General features: G+C 33.2%; 1 protein-coding gene across 2 annotated transcripts in view; it reads right to left on the bottom strand.

Moving 5' to 3' along the window:
* Positions 1-13046, bottom strand: part of NCAM2 (neural cell adhesion molecule 2) — a 242641-nt gene that overhangs the window by 22981 nt on the left and 206614 nt on the right. For both annotated transcript variants that reach the window (XM_052666931.1, XM_052666932.1), the window contains exons 14-15: positions 11849-11970; positions 4651-4831 (exon numbers count right to left, since the gene is read on the bottom strand). In XM_052666931.1, the coding sequence (XP_052522891.1) occupies positions 4651-4831; positions 11849-11970 (303 nt within the window). The remainder of the gene's footprint in view (positions 1-4650; positions 4832-11848; positions 11971-13046) is intronic.

Raw genomic sequence — 13046 nt, 5'->3', positions numbered from 1 at the left:
GCTGTGTAACTTTCATTCTTGGAGACATCCAAAAACTATCTGGACACAGATATCAAGGGATACTTGCTTGTCCCTACTTAAGCAGAGGGTTTGGATAAAATGACCTTCAGAAATCCCCTACAACCTCAACCACTTTGTGATTCTGTGATCTCTAACCCAAAGCAGACACAGGAAATCTTCTAGAGAAAAGTTAGGCTATGCTTCCCTTCAGCACAAGGTAGATTTTGCCCCAGGGTGCTTCTTCCTTTCCAAGTGGCAAGATTGAAGGAGCTCACATTCCTTAGAGGCGTAGAGAGCACCTGGATCAACAAAGTCTGCTCTATGGCAAAAGGACATGACAGGATCAAAAACATTCCCTGGTGACCCAGATGGAATAATTTTGAATTTATTTCAACTCCAAAAAGTCATTGAACTGTTTGGCTGAGAGCAACATTAAAGAAAAGGACATGTTCTGAGGGAAAACTGTAGGCATCATAGAAAGTTATTTCTATTTTTCTGTACTTAGAAATTTTCAGTCTCCAGATTAAAAAGTACATTTCCTAGCTTATATTCTAAAAAACCACTGGACGTAGACTCTGACAGCCCAGTTATAGCTGTGTAATAGTAAGATAAACATAAACACACTCAAATATGTATATATATATAAAATATGTATAGTATTTGTATGAGCTATTTTCATTTAGCAAGAGACCACTGAAAAATCCTACCATTCCATTTTTCTAAATACTACTGACAAAAGCCATGTTTGGTGCAGAATATTAACTTAGCTGCTAGTGATGGTGAGAGAAAATATTATGTTTTGGGTTGTCCCTCTTCACCTATCACTATATGATTTTAAGAATTACTGACAGATATACAATGCAAAAAAGTCAATATGTTCAGTACAATAACAGTCTTGGGGTTCATAAGGGATTTAAACTTTTTCAGGTATTCTAATAAAAAAAAGATTCCAACAGTTTATGCAATATTAAAAGTTTTTTTAAAATAACAGTAAAGAGAAAGAAGTAGTTCTAATGCCTTCTTACTGTTTTCATATGCTTTTTGATTTTCCTACTATAGTACCAATTTATAAATCTACAATGATAATGAAAAACTGTTATGATAAAATTTGCAGCCAGTTTTAATATATACCGGACTTCTAGAGAAACAGTAATGATCGGATAAAAGTTCTTGGAAGACTGTACCTGCATAAATCTTTGCCACTAATTTCTGAAAACATGTCTAACATTTGCACAAATTATCCTCTTTTAACATCGTTCATTTTATCTTCTTTTAAGATTTGTTTAATATAGAACTGCAGATGTATTTTTAGGTTTCAATAGTAATGTTTCAGAAAGACAACTATGACTTGAACATTTTTATACCTGATGTACGAGAAGAGAGGGTATGCATCTCTGCTCTGCTCAGAGAGATTAAATGGAGCAATACAAATAGGCTGTGCTTTCACCTCTAGAAGCTGATGGACTTCATCTGCCTGTAGTGACACCTATTCAGAAAATTTGTTGTAGCTGCAGACGCTAGGCTATTCCGTCCAAAGACTGATAAATAGCTGTGAGCTAGGGCACACAGCTTCTTTGAGAATGCTTCTATTTATTCATTTATTTATTTATTTCCCCACAAAATTAGAAGAAGATATAACAGTACAGAGAAACTGAAACAAGATTTTCTAAAATACCACAAATCAGTGCTCAAAATCCGGTAAAGATTTCAGTCATAGGCAAGCACTCTAATATTAGAGTTGCACCTGCCTACAAGGACTGCCAACTAACAAAGTGAAATATTGGAATATATAAAATATTACACTTAAGAATATGTCACTCTTTCTTCAAAGTGTGATCCTTAAATACACACTCATAATCTTAAGCAGTCAAATAGATGGAATTTCTGAATACAAAAACAAAAAAAGGTAGGAAGTAAAATTATATATATGGTTAAAATTTAGAGTAATTATATATGTATACATACACATATATTAATAGGAAAAATGTTTTAACAAGTCCATCCACTGAGCATTTCTCAAAAGCAGTGCAATATTCCAACCTTTCGGAAAACCTGGAAAATTTTATGAGAGGAATTAAATTCTGAGGAACTAATCACAAACGTGAGTGATTCAGTGAATGGAGACAGTTTTATAGATCCAGGCACAGAAATTACAAAATGAAGTATAGCTAGTTGGAGGCTGCCAAGGTCAATCGTGTGAAAGTTTAAAGGAATGTTAGTATCATTTACACATCTAACTGATGCCAATTTGCAGCTAAGATTAATAGTAGAAGATTATCACATTGTTTTATTATAAAAATTGACTGTCAGGCAGGACCTGCTGGTCTTCATTCACATTTCTCTAACCAATCGAAGTCGTGGGTTCTGTGTCCACAGGAATTACGTATTCACTGAAAAAGACTTTTAGCTTCCTGTACCTGGACTCAGGGATGACTTCTGACATATCCAACACCACTTTGAGCATAGTCAGGCTCTTTCTGCAGGAATCAGAATCAAAGTCTTATTTCTTGTGGTAACACCCATTTCCATGGCGAGGATAGCACTGATGGTTTGTATTAGCTTGTACACATTTGCAATGTGTTATGTTAGGTACAGCTGACCATGATAATAATTTAGGAGTCACAAAATTCTCCTGCTATGCCCATGAGATTGGGTACATAGGACCTACAGATACCTTGCTTTTGAATAACTATAAGAGCAAGACAAAAACAGTTCAGCCAGATCTGGACACATACGGATGAAAACATTCATGAGTCTTACAAACTTTTCTAATAACCACACAAAGAATTAGATAATGAATCTCAGTCATCACAAGCAGCTAAGAGAGCACAGGAGAGGGGATGCATATTTCATTCAAAATTGTGCCTAATTGGATTATTTCTTCTTTAGACCTAGCTGTAGATGCTTATATATAAGAGGTTTACAGCAAATAAATGTTGCATCATCTGAGTTGACTAACTGGTATGAGAAAGAACTGATCTGCTTTAATGAGCTTTTTATATACATTTTCTATCACAGTTAATTTTTACTTTTGTAATAATATCATTAAGAGTATAATATTATGCAATTTCATAACCAGATAACCATACTGACTCATTAATGTGAATATTAATATCCACTGATTTTAAGAATCTTTTGACGTATGTTTTTAAATTGCTTACAGAATGTTCTTATGATGAGAATTTCACACTCTTTTCACACTTTGCAAAAACAGTTGTCAAGGAAACTAATTAGTTCCACAATCGTAACTGCAATAACGATTCATATAAAGACTTGATGTTCAATAGTGTAACGGATTTTTCTTTCTAACTATTTTGAGGTTATGAGAGTGCTGAAAGGAAAAAGCTCCATAACATCTATAAAGCTATGTACAAAGAAAAATGTTCTATATTCACAGGATAAATTAAAAAAGGCACTTTTTACTTCCACATCCAGAAACTATTTATGTTACAATTTAAACAGGAATCTCATGATTCTCATTTACAGTAGCTGTTACAATAACAGGGAAGAATTCAAAGAATTGTAACAGGTTATAGAAAGTTGCAGTGCAAAGCAAGTTACATTCTGGTATTCAAATGAGCAAAACTAAAAAGACTTAAGTCTTTACCAAAGTAAGGTTTTATTTACTTTTCTACTTGGTAAGTATTATAATTTTCGTGGAGTTATCAGATTCCCCACATTTATGTTCCCTTTTTTTTTGACTGTGCAGTATAATTTTTAATTTGAATGATTGCAACCATGAAACACTGTCAGTTTAAAAAGAAGTACACTGACCTATAAAGGCCCTGAATCTCAATCAAGAAGCAAATCAACACTTTCTACATCAATTTAATTGATAAGTTAGGTATTGTTTGCTTCATATTGTTTACATTATAAAAACTAAAATTACTCACAAAATATCAGAAATTACTATCACAACTTGTGTTTATTCTGAATTAAACAATTTACATTGCTATTCCAAAATATAACTTCAGAAGCACTAAAACTTCATGAATTAGTTACTGAAAATCACTCACTCTTACCTCCTATTCATTTTTCCTTTAAAAAGTTTTAAATCTTTCTATTTAGACACTTATAAAAATATGAGTGATGTATTTACTTATGTCAAAGCTTGAAAATAGGCCAGTTAGAAGGCTGCATGCTCACTGTACTAACACTGAGTCCTGTTAATCAGTAAGACAATATCTAAATTACTCTCCTTGAAGTCTTAATCTCATCAGTCACTAAAATAAGTACCCTTGTTACATGTATTCCTCAAAGCACACGCAGGCTGGGCTGAAATACAGAATTCTAACAAATAAATTCACTGAAAACAGGCACATATAGAGTAAGAGACAACTTAGAAATTGTAAAATAAATGCATCTCAAATATTATATTTCTTTTTAACTGCCATTATCTGAGTTGAAGATTCAGCGTTTGTTCTGTGCTTAGAAATAACGTTACTAAGAGCAAAGTAGAAAAGGAAAGTCCCATTTAAGGATTTTTAACTGAGTTTTCTTTACTGGTAACAAAGTATGCAGTCTCAAGCTTTGTCAGTTAAGAAAGACTCCAGTTACCCTAACAGACCATTCAACTACACACATTAACATACTACGTTAATACTAAGTCTGAGCAATTCAGAGAGAGAAAACACTCCATAATCAACTTACCTGTAATAATGTTGGGCTTCGGTGGCATGCTAAATTCGTACAATGTTGGTTCAGAAAAACCCAGTCTGTTTGCAGCTGTAATTTGTACTTCGTAACCCATGGTCCACTGAAGATGCTCTAAGATGATGTGGTCTCTACTACCCTGCACTTTTTTCTCTAGCCACTGGTCTTCCTTATCTTTCTGTAAAAATGCAAACATTAGTTTATATTCTCAAAATCTCTTGTACTATTTGTCTAAACTGCCTGACTACATGAAGAAAGAAAACTACATAAATTAATTTCCAAAGGTTATAAACTTTTGAATCATCTAATTTTGAAGTTCTTAGTAACCAGGCTTTTTGTGATTATGACTATACCTCATCATTCCACAATGTGGATGTAGGGATTTTATTAGCAACTTTTTTTCAACCTTTTGGGTTGAATTTCTACACAAATACACATTTCAACTTAGGAAAAAGGACAGTTATGTATAAAATCTGTTAAGAATATTTTTTTTTAAATTTTATTTTATGAAGATGTTGCATTGTATTTTGCCAAATGTTCTTAAAGAGAACTTTCTCATCAAAACCATAATCCATATTCAGAAATAGCTCACGAATGTAAGCTGTGCTTATATTATATATTAGTTACACACTGAATACATAAACTAACTGTAGCAGTATATTGTACCACAGTACCATTTTGCAAAAAATGCTGTAAGCAAAAATATAAACATTGTTAAAAAAGTATGCAGCACTATGTTTACACTGGTGAGAGGATACATTTAAATCAGTCAGATAGTATCATACAGAAAAAAATGTTCAAGTAATTCTTGCAGTTATAAGACACCAATACAGAGAGAACAAATGAGGCCTCAGGCAGCAACCTTAAAAGGCATTTTATAAATCTGGAGTACTTACCTTTGCAATCTCTTCTTTTAGTATTTTTGAAGCATTTTATATTTAAATTACACTTTATACAAATGATATTTAGAAAATAACTAATAGGTAAAACAATAAAATAATGTGCATTGGCAAACAGTAAGCCATCTTGATCAAAGGATTTTCAGTAACATTAAGAATTCACGCAGTCCTATTAAACACAGAAGTGCAATGCACTGACAAAAACAATGGCTGAGAGCCAAATCCTGGCCATCCACCCCACACAGCAGTGCAGTCAATGGATGCAGCTTTCTGGAAAAAAAATAAAAAATCAAATAGAGAGAAGTGCAGCTTTTTGCTATGGACCACCATCCTTCAGTAGCTTACATTTAGGCACTTCACTGAAGGATCTTGCTCTTGAATGATAGAAGTGTTCAAAAAAATAGTATCTAAATTAGATAAGCTGACAGCCCAACCATGTTGTCTATGTCTATTCTTTTTGTCCTCTGCTTCCAGAAAATAGAGTGAAATACTGAACTCCCTTATATGTACTGCTTAAATAACTTATTTGCTATCAGCACTGAGTGTGATGAATTCTCCATACTGACTTCACCTTTTGTTCTACAAGTTCATCAATACAAAACAGTACTGAGATAATTAAAATTAAAACAAAAAAAGTTTCAGGAACATTTGCAGCAAGGTGAAAGTAAGTGGCTGCATCATAGACCAACAAAAAACATCAGAATGGTTGTTACATTACACATCAAGAAAAAAGAATAAAGACACTGGAATAAAAATAGTTTACACAGCACAGTGAAAATGGTATTTTCTATCATTTTTTTTAAAATTTTCTTATAAAATGTTAGTCCTCACAGATGACTTCTCTGTCAGTTACTGACATACTACTGCACGAATCCATTTATATTTACATTCCACTGACTGAATCTATACATATGTTCACATCACACTGATTTTTCAATCTGTATTTTTGCGTAACATTGACAAAATATTAAGAATTAATATTGATTGCAAACATGCATGTACAAATACTCTGTAGTAATTATATTAGCAGCATTGTTGCATAGTGCCGTATTTCAGAGGCTGTTTAAATCTGTGAAATTTGGGAAGAGTTAGAAAAAATTAGAACTAGTTTCCAAAGAATATAAGCAAGAGCAAATTAGAGGGTGCACATGTGATCTTAGTGCATGCACACAGAGCTGTGTGAACACACTAAGCAGTTCAGAAGAAAATCAGGTTCACAGGAGAAAAAACTAGATATCAAAATGGAAAATATTCCAGCTGCTCATATAAATATGAGGTTGCTTCTGCAAACATAACATTAGGTGACAAAGCAATTGTTTCACACTTTGGTAAGGCAAAGAACAATGAAAGAGCTGAAACAGAATATCTGTGTGCTATGCCAGCGAAGTGACACCTTAAGATTAGTTGAAAGTGATGCCTACTAGATAGATTGAGATAAATGAAACAGGCAGAGTCCAAGCACTGAGCTCAAAGACATCAAAGCGTTTTACCAAGAGAGACAAACACAAGCTGAAAGAAAGAAAAAGAATGAAGGTAGTCGTCCAATGGTGAAAAGAGGAAGTCTTCTAAAATACAGTCATCTTAAAGTCTAAGAATAATGGCAATATCCTTCCTTCTAGTTCCTATTTCACATGCATTTTCAAGCACGTTTAACAAAGTGGAGATCAGTAATGAGTCCAGATTAATTTTACTATTAGAGTAGCATTGGAAAGGGACGAGAACACAAATTTTGCCAGTAAAATATTCCTACAAATCTCCCGTCTATGCTAAGACCCTTTAATTGGTAGCTCAAGGAGCAGAAAATAGAACTATGAAGTATCACTTCATACTTTATTAGGTTACTCTATTATTAATATTGCTTAAAATTCACAGGAGGCTCCAAATATGCAGGGTGTTTTATAACAAATGCAAGGAACTCTGAAATCGTGAACTTAAGTCTAAGCTGAGGAGCGCTCTAATGTAAATGCCTTCAATCATTATTTGCTATTTGCAATTTTATCATCAACATGCATTAGATAATCCAGATACTAGATATTTCAGACACTGGAATCAGATCTGCAATCTCAGAGGTTCAACTTTCCCTCATTTCTATTTTGTTTTGTTTTTATAATTCCAAAATACTTTTTTAAGGAAGGTCACTGTCACTGTGAGACTGACCAATGTCTGGCAATTTCTGGAGATCTTACTGCTCATTGCCATTACTCATAAACTTTAAATTCACACTGCTCTCGTCCCTGCCCCGATCTTTGATTGAAACAAACCTGCTACAATGCCTCAGATTAAAGTCACTAAAAAATTACAATTATTTCTTATTTCTTGTATACTGCATTTGAATATAAGAATTAATGAAATTTTTCTGTTAAGTATCTAAGAGCTAGATTTGTAAGATACGTAGGAGTAGCTTAAGCACCTAAATTACTTGACAAAAAAAAAAGCATGAAAAAATTACAGCATAACTTCAATCTACTTGATTTCTTCTCAAAACTGAGGGCAGATCTGACAATGGCAGAAGGAAAGCCAAACACTTTTTTTGGGAACTGAACTATTCACTAGTCTAGAAAATAATATTTGTCCATTTAATGGTCATATTACGTTGCGCCTAAGATTACTTTCTCTGGAAACTTGAAAAAAATCTAATTAACCTCTTTCAATTCTTTTTTTTTCCATCCACTATAAACTGTTTGCACTGTAAATTCAGCTCAGAAAGACTTATTATGCTGGTCACTGTGACAAAAAAAGGGCAGGAGATGCCATACTATCTTGAAAGCACACAGGAAAAAGATCAAGAAATTCTCCGGGAAGACAATCTGACAGTTCAAAGGAGTGACTTCACAAGAATTCAATACCTAAGGATGGTACTTTATAGGTCTGGGTGATGTTTTAGAAGAGGTAATAATACAAGATGAATGCTGAACAAAGCACAAAATGGCTGAAAACATAGTGCTAAAATGCACAGAAAGATCAAGGACCTGGCAGGTAATGCATAACTCTGAGACATAAAAACACGTAACTGTTTTATAGCAGGAGTGAATGAGAAATGCTCTATTCTAAAATTATCTGTATTCATCTTCTATCAGTTTTTTTTCAAAACATATCATAAGGCCACAAAATGAACATGGTCATCCATCAACATAATCTAACATGACTGAAGCATACAATCAGAAATCATACAACTGCCAGTACAAAAATTCAAAGCATTAATAGTAACACTGTGACAGGTCAACACTACCAAAAGCATTTATGCCTGCAAAAGCTAATTGCTCATGTAGTGTATCCTCCAGACATCATTAGATGTGCTAGAGGAAAAAAGAATTTTTCTGCTGTCACTAGTTCTCAAAATATGATTTTTTTCTTGCCTTCACCTAAAAGTACATCACCATAAAATACGGATATTTTTACTACTTCATTGTAATTCTAAGCTTCTACTGAAACTTGGAATGAAAGAGAAACCCCTCCTACAATTTCTTCAGCTGACTGTTGGCATTCTGCAATTTGAACTACAGAAACAGAATTCCCTTTTACAGTCACTCAGAAGCCTGTTTCAAAACTTCTCTTTTAATCACAAATGAAATTCAATTTAAGATATGGTACCAAATTTATAACTGAAGACTTGGATTAGATCCCTTCAAAATAATATGCTGACATTTATTTGCAGGGAACATTAAGCACCAACCACAAATTCACAACTGCAGCATGTCCAGCTTCACAATATCCTCCACTGTCAGGATCCACTCGAGCAACATGCATGCACTTTTGCTTGTGACCGCGAATAGCATAAATGACTTTATGGCGATCAGGATTTGTTGGCATGCTGTTTCCAGTGTCTCATCCTGCTTAATACCTTCCATTTGCTGCTTTGTAGCCTTTTTCTTGCAGACATGTGCCTTTTCACCCACCAGTCGTAAGCTGCTGTGGCAGTAACTCCTTGTATCCCAAATGCTTTTTCCATGTGAACTTTATCTCCTCATCCTTCATTTTAGACTGTAACTCCATACTACCATCTGCTCCACATTCTTGGCTAACTCCTAGTTTACCACTCCTGTACTTGGCAGGCAGCACAACAGATAACAGGCATTTACGAATCCAACACACAGTTCCCCAGCAATTGACATGGATAAAGCTTAATGCCCATTGCCCAACACCAGCACCTGGACATGCGTACCCCAACCAAAAAAAGTAGTACCATAACTGGGAATGAGAGAAGAAATTGAGTGGGTCCTCATCACAGTTAGCAAGATCTTCCCCTAAGAATTAATTAATCTTAAGAAAGCAAGAGTTGGCAGAATGAAACAGATGATTTCTTGAGAAAAATAAAACTTACCAGTTCTTAGTTCTTAGCCCAGGCTATAATAACTCTACAATATCTTAATGGCTGTTCTACTCCTTGTTTCAAGAAAATCTTTACAAAACTTAAGTATGAAGGAACCGTCCCTTAATAAGACATGAACTGCTACGAAACACAAAAAAGAAATCCACTGATACGTAACTTGTTATCTAACATGCTTTTTATACTTGCAAGCAAATTCACTGGTCCAGGCACTAGTAATGAGGCTGACAAGAATTATAGGAGAGCCAATTAAATATGACCAATGGGCAAGACAAAACAGAAGCAGTCAACAAATGATTTAGAACTTTAAATAGCATCCATTCATTCTGATTAAAACACCAAAAAAATACTGTGCTTTTTTTTTGTTGTAAGAAGACCTTTAATTTAGTCAAACTGCTTTTTCAGTTGAAAGCATAGGGAGACATGGATTTCAGCTCCAAGTAAAAGCTATCTCCTTCTGTAACCTATTATGTTTTCAGTTAGTGCTTAAACTGTATATTTATCTTTCAATAACAAACACAAAAAGCGAACTTTTATTCTACAGTGGTGTACCTTAGTCAAAACACTGGGTTAATCGTGTTTACAAAGTTATTCACAATAGGTCCAAAAATCATTTAAATTACCAAAATCACAGAAATAGATTAAATTTCTCATATCACATGTATGTACAATATCTGCACACAGATTGTAAATTTTTTAGCAAATGATGTAGGAAATCAGTTTACACGCCAGTCTTAGCACATGGATAATCCTAGAGCAACCATCAAAAAGTTATATTATAGAAAACATCAGGAAACATAACAAATTACTGCAAAATCAGGTGTTGACTTATCCTTTCTGGGAGTACTAAAACAGGTTCTGCATTTGATCTCTCAAGGCTTTCTAATTTCTGCAAAATATGGTCCTCTCTATTTTCTGTTAAATATGTTTAAATAGCTGGTGTTATATGTCTGATCTCTTTCAGACTCCTGAAGTGGACATATAAATCTGTGACTACACTCTGTTAAAATGTTTTCTTACTGGGTCTGGTCAGATAAGTATGGTACAATCTTTCTAAAAGAATAGAAGGAACTTAATAGAATATGAACACTTCTGAATTAATCTCCTTGCCTTTGCTAGATGTAGAGGTACTTCTTCCGTGTAGTCATTTCTAAACTTAGCCTAATAGGCTAATAGGCTATGTTTAGAAATTTAATTTATTTAACTATTTTATTTATATTTTAGCTACTTAAATATAAAATATATTCATTTCTCATAGAAAAAAATATAGAATATTTTTCATAAAAAAAAAAATTGTACACTACAAGCAAGTCTGCGTTCTAAACTTGCCATATTTTACAAGAGACCAACAAATGAGATTCTAGTTGACAGAAGACCAATGAACTCTCCATGATATGTCTTAAATAACTGATCTGTACACTGAAAGTCCAAAAGTCACAGCAATTTGTAAATGATTTCATTTTGATACTTTGAATTGAGCTTTGGAGTATATAACTAATTTCTTTTAAACTGAACATGGAACACTAGAATACAGCATCCTATCTCTAGGATGCCATCTATCAGTACAGATACAGTTGTAACATGAAACTTGTTCGTCAAACATCTTTTAATTATGTAATTTAATGTCCACTGATTGACTGCACCTTTGAGAGCTGAACGTTCCTTATTTACCATGTAACAAGACAGAGAAAAGAGTTTTCTTATTACAAAGAACTTTCAGTTATACCTTTAGGAGGAGCAGGGTGTTTTTCTTTCATTCTCTGTTTTTCTTTCTTTTTAATAATCTGGCATTAGTAACCTAGTCACAAAAGAAAACATACTATACTATATCTTAGATTATTTTTCTTCTTCTCTTTTTCTATTATACAAACCATTTTTTTAAATGTTTCAAATAACATAATCAATCTTCTCTATGTCAAAAGATATTACTAAGCAGATCCCACCTACTTTGATTCACTGAAATACTTACACTTCTGTATTTGACAATGTATTCCAAAATGGGGGCACCTCCATCATCTTGTTTAGTTATACTAAGTTTGAAACTCTTTCCACTTCCTGGCTGTCCATGAATTGACGGTGGGCTTGGCTCACCTAAATAAGGAAAATAAAGTAAATAAATTAAAAAAAAAAAAAAGCAATGCCAGAAACCTTAAATTACAGCTGGGAGTTCACCAATAAGATTATTCATCACAATCTTTAAAATCAGCATGATTCTTTCAAGTATTGCAAAACATCCTTTATAAGTGTGCTAAATGTTTTGCTTGAAGTATGTTCTAAACTAGATTATTTCACACAATGAAATAAAACAATATCAAGTAAGTCTAAGTTTCTTTGAGATTTTCTGACTTGAATATTTTCAAATGTAATTTACATCAGAAATGACTTAGCCATTAATTCAATAACTGTGCCAAGACAAAGTTAAATACTTCTAAAGTAGACTATATTAAGAATGAGCATGAAAAATAAGATTCCAAAAAGCAAAAAGTTTTCTCTGCAAAGGGAGGACAAAAATAAACTTAAAATTGAATAGTTATAAGTTATATAGTTAGTTATAATAGCTTTAATTACTTTTCTAATAATATTTCACAGACCAACTAACATGTCTTTATGCAATGTTTTATATCCTAATTCAACATGTCATAATTGTCTCCAACTCAAAACATATGTAAATTTCCATTCACATAGAGGTATATTTTAAGTTCAAAATACTTATAATATTAGTTACATTTGCATTTATCTCTTGTTAATGAAAAGAATAATCTAAATCTCAATGGCGATTTTCCTAGTTTTCTATCAGGCAATGTATGTGTTGCTTCTGTCAAATCCTATCACTTTTCTATCAGGTGTAATGTGCCGTATGAATAACAGCAAACTGTTTTATCATACAATATATTTGAAATATGCATGTGCTTTAAACAAAAAGAAGTTTGAAAGCTGACAAGTGATTTGTTTTGGACAGAAAGCCCTTGTCAACGGGAATATAATAAAACAACACAGATATTTTGTGGCTTTCATAGCTGCTGCATTTCTACTGTTCTTTACGTATAATTTTGCCTTTTTAAAACTAATTTGGGGAAAATATTTTTCATTAGCTGTTCATCTTAACATGAGGATTTCTTGCTAGTAAATTTTACCACTAACATAGAAATGTCTTTGCATCATATGTC

Source organism: Tympanuchus pallidicinctus, unplaced genomic scaffold, assembly GCF_026119805.1.
Source record: "Tympanuchus pallidicinctus isolate F22 unplaced genomic scaffold, pur_lepc_1.0 scaffold10, whole genome shotgun sequence".
Classification (NCBI taxonomy): domain Eukaryota; kingdom Metazoa; phylum Chordata; class Aves; order Galliformes; family Phasianidae; genus Tympanuchus; species Tympanuchus pallidicinctus.
The sequence above is the reverse complement of the archived record's forward strand: the minus strand, read 5'-3'. Positions and strand labels throughout refer to the sequence as shown.